Source organism: Dromiciops gliroides, chromosome 2 (assembly GCF_019393635.1).
Source record: "Dromiciops gliroides isolate mDroGli1 chromosome 2, mDroGli1.pri, whole genome shotgun sequence".
NCBI lineage: Eukaryota > Metazoa > Chordata > Mammalia > Microbiotheria > Microbiotheriidae > Dromiciops > Dromiciops gliroides.
In genome coordinates, this window is record NC_057862.1 from 535,840,139 (window position 1) to 535,862,951 (window position 22,813).

General features: G+C 40.8%; 2 protein-coding genes across 4 annotated transcripts in view; one reads left to right on the forward strand and one right to left on the reverse strand.

Moving 5' to 3' along the window:
* CHRNB3 (cholinergic receptor nicotinic beta 3 subunit) overlaps window positions 1–2,068 on the forward strand; it is a 44,142-nt gene extending 42,074 nt beyond the window's left edge. The window contains exon 6 of the mRNA XM_043987163.1: window positions 1,854–2,068. Coding sequence (XP_043843098.1) covers window positions 1,854–1,988 — 135 coding nt within the window. The 3' untranslated portion in view covers window positions 1,989–2,068. The remainder of the gene's footprint in view (window positions 1–1,853) is intronic.
* Window positions 2,069–15,844: 13,776 nt separating this feature from the next.
* The window catches only part of CHRNA6 (cholinergic receptor nicotinic alpha 6 subunit), a 60,652-nt gene continuing 53,683 nt past the window's right edge, over window positions 15,845–22,813 (reverse strand). For all 3 annotated transcript variants that reach the window (XM_043988688.1, XM_043988687.1, XM_043988689.1), the window contains exons 3-6: window positions 22,014–22,058; window positions 19,516–19,625; window positions 18,421–19,405; window positions 15,845–16,753 (exon numbers count right to left, since the gene is read on the reverse strand). In XM_043988688.1, coding sequence (XP_043844623.1) covers window positions 16,622–16,753; window positions 18,421–19,405; window positions 19,516–19,625; window positions 22,014–22,058 — 1,272 coding nt within the window. In that variant the 3' untranslated portion in view covers window positions 15,845–16,621. The remainder of the gene's footprint in view (window positions 16,754–18,420; window positions 19,406–19,515; window positions 19,626–22,013; window positions 22,059–22,813) is intronic.

Here is a 22,813-nt window from a genome sequence, read left to right on the forward strand (position 1 = left end):
CCTGGGTAATTTGCTTCATTATTTCATCTTTTTTTTTCTTTTCCTGGCATAGCATAGTAAGTAGATAGAATGTTGGGTTCTAATCCCACCTCCCACGCTTACCATCTGTGTACCCATGAGCAATTCACTTCAACTCTCCAAACTCTCGATTTTCTATCAAATAAAACTGTTGTTGTTTAGTCATTTTTCAGTTGTGTCCAACTCTTCATGACCCTTTTTGGGGTTTTCTTGGCAAAGATACTGGAGTTGTTTGCCATTTCCTTCTCCAGCTCGTTTCAAAGTTGAGAAAACTGAGGAAAACGGGGTTAAGCAGGATAAAGTGACTTTCCCAGGGTCACACAGCTAGTAAGTAATTTGAACCCATGAAGATGAGTCTTCCTGACTCCACGCCTGGAACATTATCCACTGTACTACTTGACAGGGTTATTGTTCTAAGGTTCAAATGGTATAAATAAAGCACTCTGCAAAGCTTAAAGGGCCATAGCAGTGTCAGATAATAATAATAATTATTATTCCAGTTTACTATCTGCCTGAAATGGTATTTTTTTAAATTAAGTAAACCCTGAGAAGAATATAGGATCGAGGCAAGAATTTTCAGGCTAAAGTCCACAGAAACACTAAGAGGAAAAGTGAAAAAGTTAAGGTACTATTAAGTACCGTTCATTCTGATCAACCTTTATTTTCTTTTTTAGTAACTTAATTTTATACATTAAGTTGGTTATCCAGAGCCTTGCTGGTTTCTGATTCTTCACAGGTTGACAGGTTATCTCATCAACAGGATTTAAAAATAAAAACTCAAAAAGAGTACAGGTTTTGAATTTTTTCCTTTCATTGACATTATTTTGTTAACATATTTGAAAGAACTTCTTCCTAAAACAGGAGAAAGTTCTGGCCTAAATTGACTGAGTTACATATGCCATAGCTGTTTAATGCAGAGTATTTTCAAAGACAAATCCAATACCATAAACTCTGAATATACAATATTGGATTAAGCCAGTACAATATAGTATGTTTTGTTCCTGTATATTGTTGTTCAGTTATTCAATCGTGTCCAACTCTACACAACCCAATGGACGTTGTCTGGTGTTTTCTTGGCAAAGATCCTGAAGTTGTTTGCCATTTCCTTCTCCAATGTGTCCCCATTTTGAAAATGAGGAACTGAGGCAAATAGGGATTAACTGACTTGCCTAAAGTCACACAGCTAGTAAGTGTCTGAATCTGGATTTGAACTCAGATCTTCCTGATTCCAGGCTGGGTGCTCTATCCAGTACACCACCCAGCTGCCTCGACATATGGTATATACTAAGTATGAGAATATAAACTTACAAACCATAATGGGAAATCCACCAACTCAGATCCATCTATAATTTACCCACAATACATCTATAATCTAAGGTTTTAGAGAGTTGCCTGAAACTCAGGGAGGTTCTTCCTCATTCTCTTCCTTCAAATCCCAGATAAAATTCCAACCTTCCAGAAGAAACCTTTCCCAATCCTCTTTAATGCTAATGCCCTCCCTCGATTGATTATCTCCAATTTATCCTGCCCACAACTTGTTATCTTCCATTGTTTGTGTAGTTGTTCATTGTCTTCCCCATCTGATCTTGTGCTCCATGGGACCAGGGACTGCCTTCACCTTTCTTTGTATCACAGTGCCTGGCCTACAGTAGGCGCTTACTCAATGTTTGTTAACCTACTCCCATTCTAATGTGTTTGCCACCATGTCACTCTGGTGCTCATTGCAAACAGAAGCGCTATAAATCTGAAATTTATGATCACGTATTCTTCAAATGAAGTCAGGTAAGTTACTCAGTGTCTTCACTCTCTTGAAATGTCATTTTTCTCTTCTGTAGGTCGTCCAGGACTGGAAGTTTGTGGCTCAAGTTCTCGACCGTATCTTCCTTTGGCTATTTCTGATAGTATCGATAACAGGTTCTGTCCTGATATTCACTCCTGCTTTGCAGATGTGGCTAAATAGTTACCACTAGAAATCATTTTCTGTGATGATTTCAATAATGCCATGAGGAGAAGGCTATCTCTTATAATCAATATTTAATTAGCATATATTCAGGAGCAGAATGAGAATGCTTATGAAAATGGTCCTGGCTCAGATTAAAGTCCTGTCCAGGACAGAAGCTTCCTGATTATGGGTTTACCAATAAATGATTTTATATTCTCAGTCCCCATTGGAGTGAAGCATGTATAAAAAGGAGGAAGCTTCCTCAAGCTCCCAGTTAGAGCTAAAACCAAGGCTGAGTGGCCAGAGCTTTGGCCAAGAGTGGCAAGATTTAGAAGGCGTACTAATAGCACTTTTAGTTTTTCAGTAGCATAGAAACAACTGAGCTGAACACCTAGCTAGCAGGAAGAACTAATCAAAATAAGAAGCTACCAAATGACCAAATTCCTCCCCATGGTGGCTGCAAGCCAGGTGAACTTTTCTCCAGCTCAGCCCTACCTCGTTTCCTGGCTCCTTCTCAGTCAGCAGCTTCCCCAGCAGTAGTATTCTGTGGTCTATCACCTCCTAACAACTGAATTGAAGGCATTTTCAGGGTATATTTTATTCTCCTTGTCCCCCACACAAAAACTGCCAATCTCATCTCGACTTCCACTTCTAGGTTATTTCCCCTTACCTAGAGACAGTTTGATGTTGGAGCCAGGTTAGGAGCACAGGTGTAGGCACTTAATGAAGCACCAAGGAGGATGGGGAGGCTTCAAGGTCTAAGAGCAGTGCTACCTCTATCCACTGGCTTTTCCTAGCAGTTTTGAGCAGGAAACAGTAAAAAAAAAAAAAAATTGGGGGTTTGGCGTATGCCTCTCACTTTTCCAGCACTTGGTAGGGAAAGAGATACTCACCTCTTGCTGGCAGAAAAGATGAATCGTGACTGTAATGTGGTCAATCTTTAAAGTATGCTGATTAATGAGAGGAAACTTTGTGTAGTAGATAGAAAGCTGGGCTGGGAATTAGGAAGAACTGGGTTCAAATCCTGACTCTCATATAGACTGGTTATATAACCCTGAATAAGTCACCTATCCTCTCCTTCCCCTACCCAACTCTCTAAGGCTATACATTGCAGAGAAGGCAGATAGATGATTTGCCATTATAGAAAAAACCTCCTTACCCTGAGATCTCCATAGTTATGATGTGCTATAGGTCAGATTGAAAAGAATCTCTCTCTCTCCATATATAATATATATGCCTATGTCTATATATCATATATGTGTATGTATATCTTATATATACCTATATGTATATACATGTATATGTATATATCATATACATGTACACTGTGTTATATGTGTATATTACATAGTACATACTCATATCTATAGATCAATTTAGAGTTTGCAAAGATTTTTCCTTACACCAACATAGTGCACCATGAGAAATCCAATTCAATAAATATTTACTAAGTGCCTGCTACATGCCAGGCATTGTTCTAAGCACTAAAGGTACAAATAAGAAAAAGAACAAATTCTCTGCCTTCAAGGGACTTACAATCTAATGGGCAACTACAACGTTGCCAAAAAAGCTGGAAAGAGAGGGGGACACCAGGGAGTCCTGGCCAGGGGCATCCTGGTCAGTGGAGTTGAAACCAGACAGAGATGGAGATGGAGAGTGGTATAGGCTAGAAGTCCTATTTCTGTCCTCTCTAAAGGAAAGCTTTGGGAGAAGTTTAGTGCTCAACCCTCCAACTCTCCAATCAGGAAACTGCAACAGAGAAGTTAAGAGATTTTCTAGAAGTCACACAAGTTCTAAGTGCTGCTAAAAGTTGACCCCAGGTCTCCCCACTCTAAATACAAACAGGACATATATGTCCAGATGAGTGGTACCCTTCAAAGCAAATACTTTGGTAAGTCTATTTTAACAATACTACCATTCCCCTGTAGGGGCCAAATTTAATATGGGGAAAGTTAATTGGGTGGCTCGCCGCAATATTGGGGTTCAGAAAATGAGGGACCTCTAGGTCCAAAGTTTCCTCTCTTCCGAACTGCTTTTTTTAGTTATTTCTCCCAGGCTAATAAGAAAGGAGATTAACAGCCTCTTTTCCACAAACAAATCAGGTTTTATTAATGGGAATAAGATATATATATCAAAGGTGAAATTAATAAAGCCAGTGACAAGGGAATAGGGGAAGAGAAAAATGAATAAGCTCCCTGGCTCTAGCAAAGACTGACTCAATCCCCAAACGTGCTTCCAGCTCAGCTAATTCAAAGAGCTGGCCTCGTTTCTATTAACTCACCACCTGGGGTCTGTAGTTTCTATGGCTGTGCAGCCCCTCTCCAGTCCGCTCTCTGAAGCTCAACAACAGGAAAGAGCCACTGCCAGTCTCAGCGTTCTCTTTTCTACCTTTTCTCTCCCTCCCCCAAAAGGGAGGTCCTTCAAGTTGCTTGGCTGAGAGTGGTCCCCCTGGGGACATCAGTAGTATGCATCACTCAGGGCAGGCCAGGTGTAGCTTATATCTAATCATCCCAAGTAGGTACTAAATCAATCAGGTGGGACCCCTAGGTGTCTGCCAAATTCCATTATTTTATCACACCCCAAAGTGATCTTGGAACTTATATTTGGGAATTTGATTTTCTAAACCCACCTTGTATTTGACCCAACATGGGAGTCTCTAGGGTGATCCACCGACACCACCACCACCTCATTCATGAAACTTGGCCTTAATGAGTTTTGATTATTTTCCAAAAACCCTCCAGTGACAAAGATCTTTCACTACTGAGAAGATGCAAAGGGTCCTAAATTTGCAACTAGTCCAACTCTTGAACTTTACAGATGAGGAAACTAGAGCCCAAGGTCACTGTTGGGGAATTCCTCAGCCCTTAGCTTCTAAGATCCACCTTGGCCCCTTTGGGTTTTGCACAGCCTTAGGGCAACATTGCAGACCACAAAAGTAGCCTTCCAGGTGAGGCTACTCAACCACTTTCCTTATTTGGGAGGTTGAGTAATAGAGACAGGCTGTTGGGCAATTGGGGTTGGGAGAAGAGAATGTATTAACCTTGTGTTTGTAACATTAACCTTGTGTTTGTAACATTAACCTTGTGTTTGTAACATTAACCTTGTCTCAGGAGTTGCCAAAGGTCAGATTTATTCTTGTGGGGATGGTTCTTTATAATTAATCTCATTGAGGCAGCTAGGTGGCACAGTGGATAAAGCACCAGCCCTGGATTCAGGGGGACCTGAGTTCAAATCCAGCCTCAGACACTAGACACTTACTAGCTGTGTGACCCTGAGCAAGTCACTTAACTCCCATTGCCCTGCAAAAAAACAAAAACAAACAAAATATAATTAATTGCATTTCATCACTTCAGTGGGGCTGGTGGTCTTTTGTAAATCCCATCAGAATTTCTGGTGGGACCAGAAGTCTCCAGCATAGTGGAGATTCTTTTCAAGATATCATCCCTCATCCCAGTTTATTCTGTTATTGAATAAAATGCAGAATGAGAGTCTGTCCATTTACACCCACACCCACACCCACACCCACACCTCTGTAGCTCCCTTTCTTTAACCTCTGATTACTTTTACTGGGGAGATGTTTCTCCTAAACTCACAGCCCATACATTTTATCCATTTTCTGAGATTTGAATGCAGATGTCTAAATTCAGTCCTCTTTTCATTGTACCATGAAAAGCTCTCAAAAGGAATTCCCAGACAAGTTTTAAAACTGCTTTAAGTTGGGGGGGGGAAGGACCTGAGTTCAAATCTGATCTCAGACACTTGACACTTGCTAGCCGTATGACCCTGGGCAAGTCACTTAACCCTCATTGCTCTGCAAAACAAAAACAAAAAACAAAAAACAACTTTTTCTGGAAAGACCTACATGAACTGAAGCAGAGTGAAATGTACTATATACAAAATAACAGCAATAGTGTAAGATCATCTGCTGGGAAGCACGTGGTTATTTTCAGGAAATCAATGATCCAATATAACTCCGAAGGACTTATGAAAATTGCAATCCATTTACAGAGAAAGAACTGATGGTATCTGAAAACAGATTGAAACACATTTTTTTTGACAGTTCCTTAATCTGAAGTTTTGTTTTTAATCTGTTTTCTCTCACGACCTAGATAATGTGGAGATGTTTTCCATGACTACTCATGTATAACTTATATTGAATTGAGTTCTTGGGGTGGGGGGGTGGGAAGGGAGGGAGGAAGAGAAGTTGAAACACAAAGTTTTTTTAAAAATTGGTATCAACATTTGTTTTTACATGTAATTTGGAAAATAAAATTCTAAACAGAAAAAAAAAAGAACACAAAAGTGCTTTGAGGATGACTGGTACCTGTTAGAATGTTGGGCACAGCATTCAAAGGGAAGGTGATGTTGTTTACCCAAGTGAGTTTAAGTTCCAGTATCCTTGAAAAAGAATGAACTTCACTTATTAGTTGTGTAATAGATTTTAATATGATCTGTGAATCTGTAGTTCTGGACAATTTTTCTCTTTTAATTTGCCTATAAACACAGTTTTATTCTAGTTAATATCAATGCTCTCAAAGAGGTTTGGTTAGCATTTCTGATGATATAGGCTTGAAAGCCTTGATCAGACAAAAGGATGGGGAAGAAGATGCTCACTTAAAATACAAAAAAATGATAGGCCCAATATGGAGACTTAGATTTATGAAAACATGTCTTATGAAAGGTAATAAGAATCTTTCACATACTAATAGAAACTCAAAACTGTCATACATAATACATACACACATACACTCTATCCTGGGTACCCAGGAAATCTCTGCTTGATTAGTTTTCATCAGTTAATTTTTCTTGAATTTTTTTTTTTTTGGTGAGGCAATTGGGCTTAAGTGACTTGCCCAAGGTCACACACCTAGTAAGTGTGTAAAGTGTCTAAGGCCGGATTTGAACTCAGGTCCTCCTGAATCCAGGGCCAGTGCTCTATCCACTGTGCCACCTAGCTGCCCCAAGGATTGTGTAGTCTTGCTCAGTATAGAAGATCTTATAAAAATATTCAGGGGGCAGCTAGGAGGCACAGTGGATAGAGCACTGGCCCTGGATTCAGGAGGACCTGAGTTCAAATCCAACCTCAGACACGTGACACTTACTAGTAGTGTGACCTTGGGCAAGTCACTTAACCCTCATTGCCTCACCAAGACTACACAATCCCCACATGACTTAGTAAATAGTTTCAGAGAGTTGCTGAGACTAAAAAAAAAGTCATTATCCACATTGATAAGTCTCTCTGAATTGAGCTTGGCTGATCTTTGGCAGATACACTCACATTCCTTTGGGCCTATTTTGGAAGCCTTTCCAGCTTGGTAGGAGCTGCCAAAATTGGTATTCTCCTTTGAGAACCTAAGGTCATCTTCAAAGCCTCAGGAAGACTTGATGATAAGTAGGTGTCATAATAGGGGGTGCCAAGGGGTTAACTGTCCTACATGAAACCATAAAGGGACAGCCAAGGTAGTAATTTCAGATGTATTAAAAGAGCCGAGACTCTAGAAAACATGATTTTGGTGTCCACAAGACAGAGCTATTAGGTGTGTTGCCACTGAACACAGGTGACAGAATTCATCTAAGGACTTGTGTTAGCGCCCGTCTTTGTGTTTAAGCATATGTGCTGGCTTTCATGTACCTGTATGTATGTTAGCTCCCAAGCATGGGTTAGCTTCCATGTTTGACTGTGTGTGCATTTGAGTGTATTGTAAATTTAACATAATCTAAAAACATATAAACTTGATCCATTTATAAAAACAAAATTAAGGTGTATTTATTATTATGTATTAAAATAAAATGGGCTGCCTTGAATTTTTTCTGAATCTTGTTAGTTTGTCAAAAGGAGTTCTTTTACTTGATTTGTTCAAAGAAGAAATAAATGAGGGGCAGCTGGGTGGCACTGTGGATAGAGCACCTGCCCTGGAGTCAGGAGGACCTGAGTTCAAATTTGACCTCAGACTCTTTTTTGTTTTTGGGGGGCTGGGCAATGAGGGTTAAGTGACTTGTCCAAGGTCGCACAGCTAGTAAGTGTCAAGTGTCTGATGCCAGATTTTAACTCAGGTCCTCCTGACTCCAGGGCTGGTGCATTATCCACTGCACCACCTAGCAGCTCCCTGACCTCAGAATCTTACTAGTTGTGTGATCCTGGGCAAGTCACAACCTTGATTGCCTCCAAAAAAAAGAAGACAGACATTTCAGCCCTGGGCTACCTAATTAATACCATTCTTCACCTCAGGATTCTAAGGCATTAACTGTTTTCTGCTTCTGGGCTCCCAAAGAGCAAAGATACAGAGGAGGCAGGAGGAAGTCATTCAGTCAGCCAAACACCAAAACAAAGATGTACAGCTTTCCTAGACCCTCTTCCACATATATACACCTTAAGCTGTCCCATTAAGGTTTTTTCTTCTAATCTAGGCTTCCCCTTAATGTCCAGGACAGGGAAAAGGGCTCTGGAGAAAGAAGAATCAAGAAAGAAAAAAGAAACAGGAGAAACTGATACCAGAGGCTCCCCCTCTCTAAACCCTCACAACTAAATTCCTCACTAAGGTCTTTAAATAGGCATTTTCCAATGGCTGCTTTTGAAAAGAATAATGAATCAAATAATTTTGAATATCTCTTGTTACAGTGAAATTTGTCATGAGAAAAAGAAGGTATTCAAGCTTTCCTGCATAGACTTCTTAAGACTAGAACCATACAAATCATCACGCATACTGCCAAGTCCCTTGTAAATTCTAGAAAAAGTTAATAAAACTATTGATAATTAAATGCTTTCTTCATGTCTGTTATAATTAATAATTTTAGGCAAACTGCACATGGTATACAAGAGAGTTGTATTCTGTATGTACATTAAAAATGTTTTGGGGACATAATAGAATCAATTTTGTTTGGTTAAGTGTGTAGAAACCTGAGTTCTAGTCTTGGTTCAGCCACTGATAATTTGTGTGACCTTGTGTAAGTGTATTAATGCAGACTTGGAAAAATTCCAAGTAACAATAGTCTACTATAGGGGAAAGAAATATGGAGAACACAATGAGACAGTAAAACAAGCCAGTTTTATTGGGTGGACATATTTACAATATGAAGAGCAATCAGGTAGGATATTAGAACCAGGTCAAACCTTCTGAGAACTAGGTGGAATTAGGCACCCCATTGGGGCCCCAAAGGGAATGAGCTATCCTTTCCCCTCAAACCAACAAAGTCTGTTGGATTTTTTTTATAGGCTTCTTATGTGGTACAGTGGCTAAAGTGCTGGTTTTGGAATCAGGAAGGCTCATCTTCCTGAGTTCAAATTTGTCCTTGGACACTTATGACTTGTGTGACTCTGGGCAAGTCACTTAACCTGTTTTGCCTCAGTTCCTCATCTGTAAAATGGGCTGGAGAAGGAGGTGGCAAACCACTCCAGTGTCTTTGCCAAGCAAACCCCAAAAGGAAACTAAAACAACTGGTAAGTAGGAGAAGGGAGTGAGGAGCCTAGACCTGGGGACTAGTGCTGATTTTTATGTGGTGGGTGGGCAGGTGGGGAGAGAGTAGCTCAATGAGTAATTGATGACTAGTTGATGTTCAAACTTTGTCTTTCCTCCCCATCCCAACCTCACACATTCCCCACCCTCAGGAAAAGAGGGCTTTGCCCTTTACTACAGATCATTCTATGACAAGGTAACTCAAGGGGTCTGAGTTTCCTTGGCAGCTTCTTCATTTAGCAGGGTGAAGAGGCTCCTGAGATCTTTATAGCAAGTCACTTAAGCTCACTGGGGCTCAATCTCCCTTCTGTAAAATGCAAGAATTATACTAAGTGATTTTTTTTTAAGTGAGGCAATTGGGGTTAAGTGACTTGCCCAGGGTCACACAGCTATTAAGTGTTAAGTGTCTGAGGCTGGATTTGAACTCAGGTCCTCCTGACTCCAGGGCCGGTGCTCTATCCAGTGCACCACCTAGCTGCCCCCTAAGTGATTTTTAATGTCTCTTCTAACTCTAAAATGCCCTACTTTCCTCATTTTAGAAGGAGGGAGTATATTTGCTGGAAATCTAAGTTCCTTGAGAGGAAGAATTGTTCCATTCATTGTATTTGTGCCTAGCACAGTGCCTGGCACCTGTAGGTATTTGATAAATGCTTGTTCAGTGAGTATTTTGAGTCTGAACTGCCAGGACTGGTTTTTTAAAGAATTAATCTTCTCCGCTGACAGAGGTCTCACTCATCAAAGCTGTTTCCTGCCTTCTGTCGTTACTCCTTTTTTCAAACTACCTGATTACTGTCTCCTGCTAGATAAATAGGCTGGTTCTCTTTGAGCCACGTGAAAAGAAGAGCAACCCTACCTTCAGCTTCAGCTCTCCCATCTCCTGCTGCAGCTGACCTTTGAGAGAAGAGGAGTGGCACCCTGGTCATAGCCTTCACATCCCAGCGACTCTCAATTCCTATAGATCATCACCCAAACCTCTCTCAGAGACTGGTTCTTCCCTAACTCCTGATTCCTGCCTTGAATGCCTATAGAACTGGCAAGCTAGCTTTTGAAGGATGGCTCCTGTGTGACCAGACTCTAGCCAGACAATGGCAATGGCCCCTTCCAATTCAGTCAAGAGACTTTTTTTTATACCTTGGTCTGGGAATGTATATGCACACCTTTGCACTTAGTTTAATGCATCATTATCCACCTCTGGCTTTCTGTAATTACATCCTGGACTGAGATAAGGGAGTGTTAGGCAGGACAAACTCAGGGATATGTTAGAAACAGCTCATATTGACTCTGGAAGATGATTGTTAAATTTTCCATGTGACATATATTGCTTTGTTGATAGTCCAGACTTGAGAAAGTGATGGAGAAAATATAAATCATGTAGATTAAACTTAAAAGTATGTCCTGCAAACACTACCCCCCTCCCCCACTCCCACTCCCCATAAAGCTGGTTGTTTTAAACGTTTACCAGCACACTACTAGACCAACTCCTTTCTCAATGGACCAATTACCAAGTTTTGTCCTAGACTTAGAACATAATTTATCCCAACCTCTTTTACATACCATACTCACACACAGTGATTAGAGTCAGAATAGGCAGGAAAAGATGCCCCTCTGAGATATTTAGCTTTTTTTTCCAGGGCAATGAGGGTTAAGTGACTTGCCCAGGGTCACACAGCTAGTAAGTGTCAAGGGTCTGAGGCCAGATTTGCATTCAGGTTCTCCTGAATCCAGGGTTGGTGCTTTATCCACTGCACCACCTAGCTGCCCAAGATATTTAGCTTTTAAAAAATGTTTCCTAATAGATATACTGCCTTATAGGAGAACTGGAAAGAAATAAAGGCAGTCTAAGGCTCTTCTCCCTGAGGGCAGCTAGGCGGCACAATGGATAGAGCACCTGGCCCAGAGCAGACTTGAGTTCAAATCCAGCCTCAAACATTTACTAGTTGTGTGACCTTGGGCAAGTCACTTCACCCTTTTTGTCTCAGTTCCTGATCTTTAAAATGAACTGGAGAAGGAAATGGCAAACCACTTTGCCAAGAAAACCCCAAATGGGGCCACAAAGAATCAAACACTTGAAAACAACTGAACAACAAGGGCTTTCACAGGGATGTTACCTATGATAGGTTCTACTGAATTCCAAGGCAATGTTAAGGTGTATTATTGTAGAGAAATAAATCACAGAACCACAGAATCAGCACCTTAGAAGATCATAGTTTCCTCATGTGTAAAATGGGGGTAATGATACTTGCCCACCATACCTCACAGAGTTATTGTGAGGAAAGCATTTTATAAAGCTTAAAACACCATGGAAATGAGATTTACCTCTCTCTGTATAGATAAAAAGATACAGATGTGGACATAACTACAGACACAGATCGTATAGATATACATGTATATATTGTATGATATTATATGTGGGTGTATATGTGTGTGTTTGTGTGTGTACATGTATATGTATGTGTGTGTGTGTGCACGCGCGCATGTGTATGTATCAGAAGCAAGGTGAGAATATTTCCCCAGATGTGACTAAGTAAAATACCCATTTTTTCCAGAATAGCAGGCAGAATATCCAGGGTTTGAGATCCCTGTGGCTTCTTTCTGCTCCAGAAAAAATGTAAAAAAAAGCAATTGTTAGATTGAATTGAGATAGTCAGACCCTGTTCCAAGACCAGGAGAAATCTTCCCTCTTTCCATTCCCTCTACACTCTTTCTTGTAGCTTCCTTCTTCACTGGAATCTCTTCCAGTGTTGTGGTGCACACCTTTCCTTTTTTCTTACCTATTTTCTATCTATCTTCTTTTAAGCTATATTTTTCTTCTGAATCATCCTGGTATTTCTCATGATTATGCCTTGATCCTTGGGGAATCCACAGAATTCTCTTCTTCATGAGAATGAAAGGCATAATACAAATATGGAAGATGGATCCTATCACATATAAATGCTTCCCACTATACTGTATCATTCAATAGCTTCTTTTAACCCAGGGATGGCTAGATGGTGTAGTGGAGAGAGTGCTAGGCTTGGAATCGGGAAGACCTGAATTCAAATCCAGACACTTATTGATTGTTAGCCTGTGCAAATCACTTAAGCTTGGTTAAATGTTTAACTCAGTTTCCTCATCTGTAAGATGAGTTCTATGTCCCAAGGTTATTGTGAGGAAAAAAGAAAATAAGGATTATGTAAGGTACTTAGTATAGTGCCTGGCACTGTACTAACACACACATTCACATATAAATACACATACATACATACATACACACATATAATGTATGTGTGTAAATATACATATATAGTCTATATAGTAAGCACTATATAAAAATTGGCTATTATTAATAATAATAATTATTATTATTAATTAATTAACCCAAAGTAGAAACTTTAGGGGAAATGTTTTCTTTCTTTCCAAGAATAATACTTATTGAGTATACCATATACTTTTGTTTTTGTTTTTGTTTTTTGCAGGGCAATGAGGGTTAAGTGACTTGCCCAGGGTCACACAGCTAGTAAGTGTTAAGTGTCTGAGGCCAGCTTTGAACTCAGGTACTCCTGAATCCAGGGCCAGTGCTCTATCCACTTCGCCACCTAGCTGCCCCCATACCATATCCTTTTTAAAAGGTTATATTCATTTTTCCTTCTTTCTTTATGAATTCCACTAGAGGTTTATCTCCTTACTAGTTACACATATACACAGTCTGTCTTTTGGACTTTTTGTGTTTCAGCCTTTTTCCTTATTTTTTCCTTTCCTCTTTACTGTTTGGTCCTTGTTCCTTCCAGTGCTGGGGCATGGACCTTACCTCCTGCTGGGAGTCCTTAACCTTCTTGAGGTGAGGTGATGTGGGGGCCACAGAAGATACTGACTCCAGCTGGGTTTCTAGTCCCCTTTCCCTTGGGCCCAGAAAGAAGCCTCTTTTCATCCAGCGTCATCTATGCTGCCTAATGTTCTCCTCCTCTTCCCTCCTCTCCATCCTTCCCCACCACCATATACACACGCACACACAGATGCACTCGCTTTCCTTCATACAACAGGATATTATCAATATTTTCCCCATCTTATGGCGTCTAGAGATTTCAGGTTGAGTCACTGCCATGGGGTGGGATTGGGGGAGAAGGATCAGATAGAGGATGCCCCCAAACCCCGAGGGAGGTTGCTGCACCAGCTAAAGATTTTTTTTTTTTTCATGAGCTGGTTAGTAGGAGTTTTAACTCCATTGTCATTCCATAACGTTTTCCTCCTTTCGCCTCATGCTTCTTGTCTCCAAGAAAGGAATCCTCACAAGGAGCCACTTCATGTTCTCCCTCCTCTCTCTGCTGGGGGAGGGGGGTTGCATTCACATTGCCAAAAGGTTTGAGAAGCGAGAGAATCACAGCATTCTCAAATGTTAGAGTTACAAAGGACCTTAGAGGTAATCTACTCCAACTCCTTTGTGTTTATAAAAGAAGAAACTGGGGGCAGCTAGGTGGCACAGTGGATAGAACACCGGCCCTGGAGTCAGGAGGACCTGAGTTCAAATTTGACTTCAGACACTTGACACTTACTAGCTGTGTGACCCTGGGCAAGTCACTTAACCCCAATTGCCTCACCAAAAAAACAAAAAAAAGAAGAAGAAACTAAGACCCAGGGAAGTAGAACATATCACTAGGAACAGAAACCAGTTCTCCCAAGTCAAAATACAGAGGGTTGAGAAGTGAGTTGAATGGAATTGGAGGCAACAAGTACAGACTGTTTTTTTCTAGGAATATGGGGAAAGAAGGAATGACAAATATGATCTCATTTGATCCTTACAACAATTCTGGGAGAGAGGTGCTGTTGGTATCCCCATTTCAGATATGAGGAAACTGAGGCAGGCAGTGGGTTAAGTGCCTTGCCCCAGGTGACATAGCTAATCTTCTGAGGCTGGTTTTGAATTCAGGACTTCCTGAGTGCAGGCCCAGTGCTTTCTCCACTGTACCCCCTAGCTGCCTAGACATAGCTGTTCTGTGACTCCATTTCTCCTTCATCTACAAAATGAAGGGGTTGGTCCAGATGATCTCTTCCCTTCTGACACTAGTATGGATTGAATTGCATAATCTCAGACAGATAACCTAGTTACGCCCCTGCTCAGTCCCTTTAATTTTGTTTTACTGTAAGGAATTTTATCAAAGATCATTATAAAATACGAAGCCCTGTTTCCCACCTTTTACATTATAAAATGTATGTATCAGTACCCTGACAGTGAAAGGATTCGCCTTATAAAGTAGTGGTTCACATCAAAAGATCCAGGAATTGTTCTTCAGAGTGAGGACACCCAGCATTGTTCCCAGGAAGCCACCTTCCCAAATAGGCACCAAGTCATAACTTCTTACAAAAACACTTTTATTCTGAAGACTAAATACAGCGAGTAATTAGAAATTTCTGGGTGGAAATGCTACAAAACTCCTTTCTCTTGGCCTATTCAGATGTTACTTCAGGGATATCCAGCACAGTAGAATCCTATCCCTGCACTTCCAGGGCCAGGGGAGTGCTCTATTAGTTCCACAAGTACAGCATCACACCCGGAGTTGCCTATGGGTCTTCCCTATGCCCCCACCCTCAACTCCAGAAATCATAATTTTATATTGACTTTGTGGAAATTTCTGCATAGTGACATTGACCAAACACATCCCCCTTCTATAGAGGCAAAGCCTGCTTGAATTAGGTGGCATCATTGGTATAGTCAAACAATAAGTATTTATTTAGCACCTACTATATGCCAAGCACACGTATAACAAAGGGCTTGAGAGTTAGAAGTCTGACATTGAGTTGGGTCTGCCTTGAATGAGCAGTTTTAACAACTATCATCTTCATTCTTCCCATCTGCAAAAAGGAGATGTGTATATCACCTGCCTCACAAAGTTATTGTGGGGGCAACTAGGTGGCGTAGTGGATAGAGCACCAGCCCTGGATTCAGGAGGACCTGAGTTCAAATCCGATCTCAGACCCTTGACACTTACTAGCTGGTGACCCTGGGCAAGTCACTTAACCCCAATTGCCTCACCAACAAAACAAAACAAAACAAAACAAAGTTATTGTGGGGGGCAGCCAGGTGGCACAATGGATAAAAGCACAGGCCCTGGATTCAGGAGGACCTGACTTCAAATCTGGCCTCAGACACTTGACACTTACTAGCTGTGTGACCCTGGGCAAGTCACTTAACCCCCATTGCCCCACCACAAAAAAACAAACAAAAAAAAAACCCAAAGTTATTGTGAAGTGAGCTAAAGGGATGAAAATAATATGAAAAGGCTTTCTAACAGTAGCATGCCATATATGAACTATTACTATTAGTGATTCCCACGAAGTGCCCTGTGTGTATTTATATATGTATGTGTATGTGTGTCTATGTCTACACATATACATACACACTTATATACACATATACATATTTATGCCTATATATTATATGTGTGTATATGTATATTTTGACTATGCTTATTTGTATATATGTCTCCCTTAATAGAATGTAAGTTCCTTGAGGGTAGGGGCTATTTTGTTTTTGTCTTTGTATCCCAAGAACCTAGAAAAGTGCCTGGCATATAGTAGGTTGATTATTCCTCTTGCTATCTCTCTTAGGGACTAACACAGTGGTTCACATATAGCAGGTGTTCAATATACATTTATTGATTGATTGAATGAATGAATAATAAACTCAAAGAAGAAATCTATCCCCCCCAGGTTTTGCCCATTAGTTTTACTGTATGCTAAGTTATTTGAATCATATCATAGAGACATGCACGGAACAACAAAGTTGACAATATTTCCCAAGTCTTATAATCTTCAGGAAGGGCAAATAGGTGATTTCAACACCAGAAGGTGCTACACTGTTGACAAACAGCAAAAGCCCCAAAAGAACACAGCTTGATGTGACGTGGTTCAGACATGCCACAATTCAAATCCAGTCCCTAAAACAGAACACCAAAAATCCAATACAGCACAGGCCACAGCAGGTCAGAGTCCTGTCTTTCGGCACCACTGCCACAAAGGAATTCTACTGTGTCACAAAAGGCCCTTCCAGCTAGGACAGTCCCCCCTCTCAAGCTAATAGTCTTTCCTAATTAATAGGGGGTGAGGGAGGAGGGGAAGGGGATATGTGCAATTTGGGGGTTTGGAGAATGGCCTCATCTCCTTTTCCTTGTATGGAGTAATATTGACCAAATCTGAATTTCAGAAGGCAAAAGGCAAAGGAAAGCAGACCAAGTTAGGATTTTACTGTGTTCCCAGTTAGTGGTTGTAGAAATAACCCTGCTGTTCCAAATACACAGACAATTATAAATACCCAAAGAAACACTCGGTCTACTACCATGGCCACATATTTCCAGTCATCTTCCACCTGAAATCCAAACAAAGAAAAATTAGTTTTCTTTACTAAAGGCAACTTAGAGAATGTGATCTATTTTTATTGCTTTTCCTCAGTGGCCTTGTGTATTTAGGGGCTCTAGAATAACAGACTCCACTCCTGTTGAATATCTCACACTTAAACACTTCTGACCAATACCAAAGAAAATGGTGATTGTCAGAGTCTCCAATCTCTGATACCAGTATGCTCTAAGGGAAAAGTGATGGCTCCATAGCTAGCTTTTGCTGATGTTGGACTTTGGAAATCTATGACAGCAGACTCATCATAGCCATTACTTTTGAATTTCTTTGTGCCCTAGACCTTGGGTGATCTGACTATACTGATAGGTGGGGACAACCTCCCATGGAACAATACTTTTAGCAATCCCACAGATGTAAAGGGAAGGACACCCAGGGTTATCTACCTCCTCGGAGTTGTTAAGGGCTAAAATTCTAGCTAGTCTGTCTAAAATATCTAATGAGTGGTCACCAATAAATTATAAGCTTTAGCAAGAGTTAGACTTTTAAGCATTTATTAAGGAGAATAAGAATTTGGTAAAGAGAGAGAGAAAGGCCTAGATTCCTATCTATTAAAGGGAGAGCGCATTTCTAGCTCCCCTCTCCACCAGCATCCTCAGGAAAGAGAGTGAGACCGAGCGCCAGTCTCTTCCTTCCTCCTCCCACTAGCCCGCGTCACTTCCTGACGCCAAAGAAAAGACTCCTGGTCTTGCCCTCAAAGACCTTTGCTTCATGGGCGGAACTCTTCTACAGTAAGTCTCCAGCAGGTGGCGTCATTCCAATCATTACAGAGTCTCACTACTTCACTGTGATGAGCTCCCTTCTCTTTCCCTCCTCTAAACACTAGTACTGTTCTGCACACAGTGTGATGAGGGCTAATTTCAAAACACCAACAGTGGAAGCTCTGTTTTATATATATTTGCTGGTTGTAAGAAGCCCCAGTGTAGGAGAGGTTAGTATACGCCTTGAGGCTACTGACCACAACTGCTGCCTTCTTGCTCCCATAGTTCAGCCTCACTGACTTTCTTGCTGTGCTAACAATGCTGCTTTAAAGTGAGGAGTTCTATCAGCGAAGAGAGTCTTGCATTTGCTACCCAGCTCCAAAGAGATGATGATGGACATGGAGTGCAGATTGAGGCATTGGGAGCAAGGGACAGGGAGACACAAATGACAGATTCAGGTATTTGTTTTGCTTAACTACATGTTTATAACAGGTCATGTTTTTCTTGTTTTCTCAAGTGGGTAGAGCGGGGTGGGGGGGGTGGGGGAGGATGCAGACCTGAAAATCAAATCAAATCAAATTTTTAAAAAGTTATGGGGACAGCTAGGTGGCGCAGTGGATAGAGCACCGGCCCTGGAGTCAGGAGTACCTGAGTTCAAATCTGGCCTCAGACACTTAACACTTACTAGCTGTGTGACCCTGGGCAAGTCACTTAACCCCAATTGCCTCACTAAAAAAAAAAAAAAAAAGTTATGCATTTGGGGGCGGCTAGGTGGCGCAGTGGATAAAGCACCGGCCCTGGATTCAGGAGTACCTGAGTTCAAATACAGCCTCAGACACTTGACACTTACTAGCTGTGTGACCCTGGGCAAGTCACTTAACCCCCATTGCCCCGCAGGAAAAAAAAAAAATTATGCATTTACCTCCTTTGTTTCATTTTGGTTCCTCATGTTTTCTGCTATAAATTGGACACTGTCAATCACATCTTTGACTTCAGATGAGTACTCCAACTGTTCTGTCATCCATTTTAAAGACTGATAACTTAATCTCTTCTTGCTGGTTGCTAGCTCATTAGACTTGTTACAATGGCAACATTCCTGTTCTTCGAATAACTTAGGATCTTCACATTCGGGAAATTTGATCTTGGCAGGCTTCTTAGCAAACCCTTGAGGATTTTTATTAGAACGTTTTTCCTTTTGCTTTTCCAGAGGCCTCCGCATCATCAGGATTTGGGGTAACATCCGGAGGAAAACCGTTTTGACCCACTTGGGCATGGTGTGTGTCGTGGGAGTCCGATAGTGAATGTTCAGCACAAATACTGTCACTACAATGGACAAGGTCACAAAAATCATTGTGAACAGCAGGTATTCACCCACCAGAGGAATGACAAGGGAGGTAGAAGGTATAGTTTCTGTGATTACAAGCAAAAACACAGTCAGAGAGAGCAGAACTGAAATGCAAAGCGTCACCTTTTCTCCACAGTCAGATGGTAGGTAAAAGACTAAAACTGTTAGAAATGAAATGAAGAGACATGGGATTATCAAGTTAATCGTGTAAAACATTGGCAGCCTCCTGATGTAAAAGGAATAGGTTATATCTGTGTAGATCTCTTCACAACAGTTGTATTTTATGTCATGCTTATATCCAGAAGCATCAACTATCTCCCATTCACTGTTTTCCCAAAAATCATTCATATCCACTTTTGAGCCAATGATTAAAAGGTCAATCTTCGCTTTGTCATATGTCCAGGAGCCAAACTTCAAAGAACAATTCTGATGATCGAAAGGGAAAAAGGTAATATCCATAGGACAAGAGCTCTTGAAAATAGCTGGCGGGGTCCAACTTATCATGCCATCATGTTTAAGAAGGGCTTTCGTCTTGCCTTCAACTTGAAAATCCCCAACAGCACTAAAAATGAAACCAGGCAACATTAACAGTGAGGACTTGGGCTACGTGGGACTACACTGAAGACAATGAACAGAGCAACCTTTTGAAAGGGGCAGAGAACCATGTCTTACTTGTTATAGAGAACAATATCAGGCTTCCAAATTTTATCAGCAGGGACCCGAAGCAACTCAATTCCATCATATTCCGCTGGATCCCAACGCAATTTGTAATCATTCCAGATCTAAAGGAGAAAATTATTATTTTCATATCAGGTATTCAGGAACTTCCAGCATTAAGTTCACTTTTACTTCATCCATGTTCTGGGAGTATTAACACAATGCTATTTATTTGGGTCTGGATGCCGATGGCTTCAAGTGAGTCCTTGGAAGGAAAGCTCATCTCTATTAAACCATCATGATCTGAATTACTTGGGGGTGGGGGGTGGGCAGGGCAGGTATTGATGAACTGGAATCCCCACAACATCCCTGACAAGTGATCATTCAACCATTCAACCTTTGAGCAACTAGATGGCACAATGGATAGAATGTCGAGCCTGAAGTCAGGAAAACTCATCTCTGTGAGTTCAAATCCAGCCTCAGACACTTATTATATGTGTGAGCTGCGCAAGTCACTCATCCTGGTTTGCCTAAGTTTCCTCATATGTAAAATGAGTTGGAGAAGGAAATAGCAAACCACTCCAGGATCTTTGGCAAAACAAACAAACAAACAAATCCCAAATGGGGTCGTGAAAAGTTGGACACGACTGAAAAACAACTGAACAACAATTGAAGTGATGGGGGAAATACTATTCACATAGGGCAGTCCCATTTCCAGAGACCGCTGGAAAACTCTTTCATGTATTAATTTTAAATCAGCTTCCCTGAAACATATACACATAGGTTCTAGTTCTAACCTTTGGAGTTCCACTAAGCCCAATCACTCTTCCAGGAATTGGATTTATTTTCCCCCTCCCATGGCCACAGAAAACTGGACAGCCATCACAAATGAGTGTTACAGATTACAAATAAAATCAGGCAGAAAGAGTATGACTAAATAGTAACAGCATATTAACACTACTGGAAAAAGAATGCAATGATTCCAGCTCTGCTATTCACTAGCTCTTTGACTTCGGGCAAATCCCTTTTCCTCTAGGTCTCAATTTATTCATTTTTAAAATTTACTCATTTTTAAAATAAAGAGGTATTAGGTCATCTCTAAGGTCCCTTCCATGGTCCTGTGATTCATATGCTTCTACCGATGTTGAGTCAGTAATGTACTATATTGAACCAAATATAGGTTATGCCTTTTCTATAAGTCTGGTTTATGAAAATCTGAATTAATCTTAATGATTTAATAATTTTGCTTTTAGTAATTCTTGTTTTATAGGTATATATACATATGCATACATACACATACATCTATTTATTTGTTTATTTTCCTTTACAATGGTTTTTTTTTCCCCTTTCCTCCCTATATTTGGGAGTGACCTGTATTTAGGCCAATGAAAAAAGTCAACCACATATTGCTGGTGTCTTGAACTATTCAGGAAGGCTGTTAAGGAGCAAAAGGAAGGGATGGCTGATCAGGCATCTCTTTATCCTTAGTGGCTGACTGTCACTAAACCTAATATGGTAAAAATGGAAAAAAGCTCAAGGATCAAAGACAGTTTCGGGAGTTCAGGCTCAGTGTAGATACCAGGACACATAAAAACCAGCAACATAGGATTATAGATTTTGAACCGAATGGGTCTTTAGGGGTTGTCTCATTCAACACCTTTATTTTACTGAAGAGAAAAATGTGACAGATAAGTTACTTGTCACACAGTGCCTGAGCTGGGATTTAAACACAGGTCTTATGACCAGGAATAAATAAGAAAAATTATTTATTTAATTCAATTCAATTTAATCAGATTTTATGAAATACCTATCATGTGTGGACAACTAGGTGCTAGGATCATAAAGACAAAAAATGTTCCTGTCCTTGAGGTATTGACATTCTCTTGGGGTGAAGAGTAGGGGAGTATTAACCAACACATAGATAAATACATATAAAATATTTGTTGTTGTTTAATCATGTCTGAATCTTCATGACCCCATTTGGGGTTTTCTTGGCAAAAGTACTGGGGTGGTTTTCCATTTCCTTCTCCAGCTCATTTTACAGATGAGGAAACTGAGGCAATTGGGGTTAAGTGACTTGCCCAAAGCCACACAGCTAGTAAGTGTCTGAGGCCAAATTTGAATTCAGGTCTTCCTGACTGCAGGCCCAGTCCTCTATCCACTGTACCACCTATGTGTCCAAATATAGAATTTGGCTGGGGTTGGGGGGGGGGCGCGGGAACAGCTAGAGTGCTAACAACTGGAAAGATCAAGAAAGAATTCACAAAGGACTGGGCCCTAGAACAAGAGCTCACAGAGACCTTTAATACTCCACTTCTGCAAATGTGGGGCTGATTCATATTAAGCCAGATGCCACTGTATGTGACATTTAGAGTTTTTTTGAAGGAGAAATTTGGGGTGGTAAGGTATTTTGTCAGTGTACTGAGACAGGAACAGAGAGGGTCTTTGGATTTCAGAGAGTAGACATTACTAATCCAGAGAGATACAGAGAGATTAGCAACCAGGATACTTACATGGCGCAGCCACAGATTGGTTTCCATGATCTGGTTAACTTCATCCTAAGAGAAAAAAATAATAAAATCTCCATATCGTTACAAATGCCATCGAATACAGATGCATGTTAGCATAAGAATTAGAACCCATAAACAGTCAACCCTGGATTATCCATAGTCATTGGAGGGCAGAGTCACAAATAAAATTAAAAATAGTACAAAAACTATTCATATCTGACTTTCATATACAGGCAGAGAAAAGACACATACGTGGTTGGGCTTTCTTGGACTCCGTCCCATTAGCCTCCCTCTAGGTGTGGCCCTAGCCCCACTGGCTTTGAAAGTGAATATGATGGGGCAGCTAGGTGGCACAGTGGATAAAGCACCAGCCCTGGATTCAGGAGGACCTGAGTTCAAATCCAGCCTCAGACACTTGACACTTACTAGCTGTGTGACCCTGGGCAAGTCACTTAACCCTCATTGCCCCGCAAAAAAAAAAAAAAAAGAAAAAAAAAGTGAATATGATGCTCTGCTGGGCTCTGACCCCAGATCTTCAGGGGTGCTTTACTTGACCAGATCATCTCAGGGGGATCTCTTCCTTCTATGAATTTCTCTAATATTTATTGTCTCTATATTGCACAGCACCAATGTTTCGCCTACCTACTTATTAGAGTGATGGAGAGAGGGCTGGACTAGGATGAAAAGGGGTTCTAATTCCAGTTCTGCCATGTGCTGATCATGTGATCTTGGGACAAGGCCTTTAACTTAAAGTGATCATTAACCTTTCTGTACTATCAGTTTCATCATCTGCCAATGGTGAG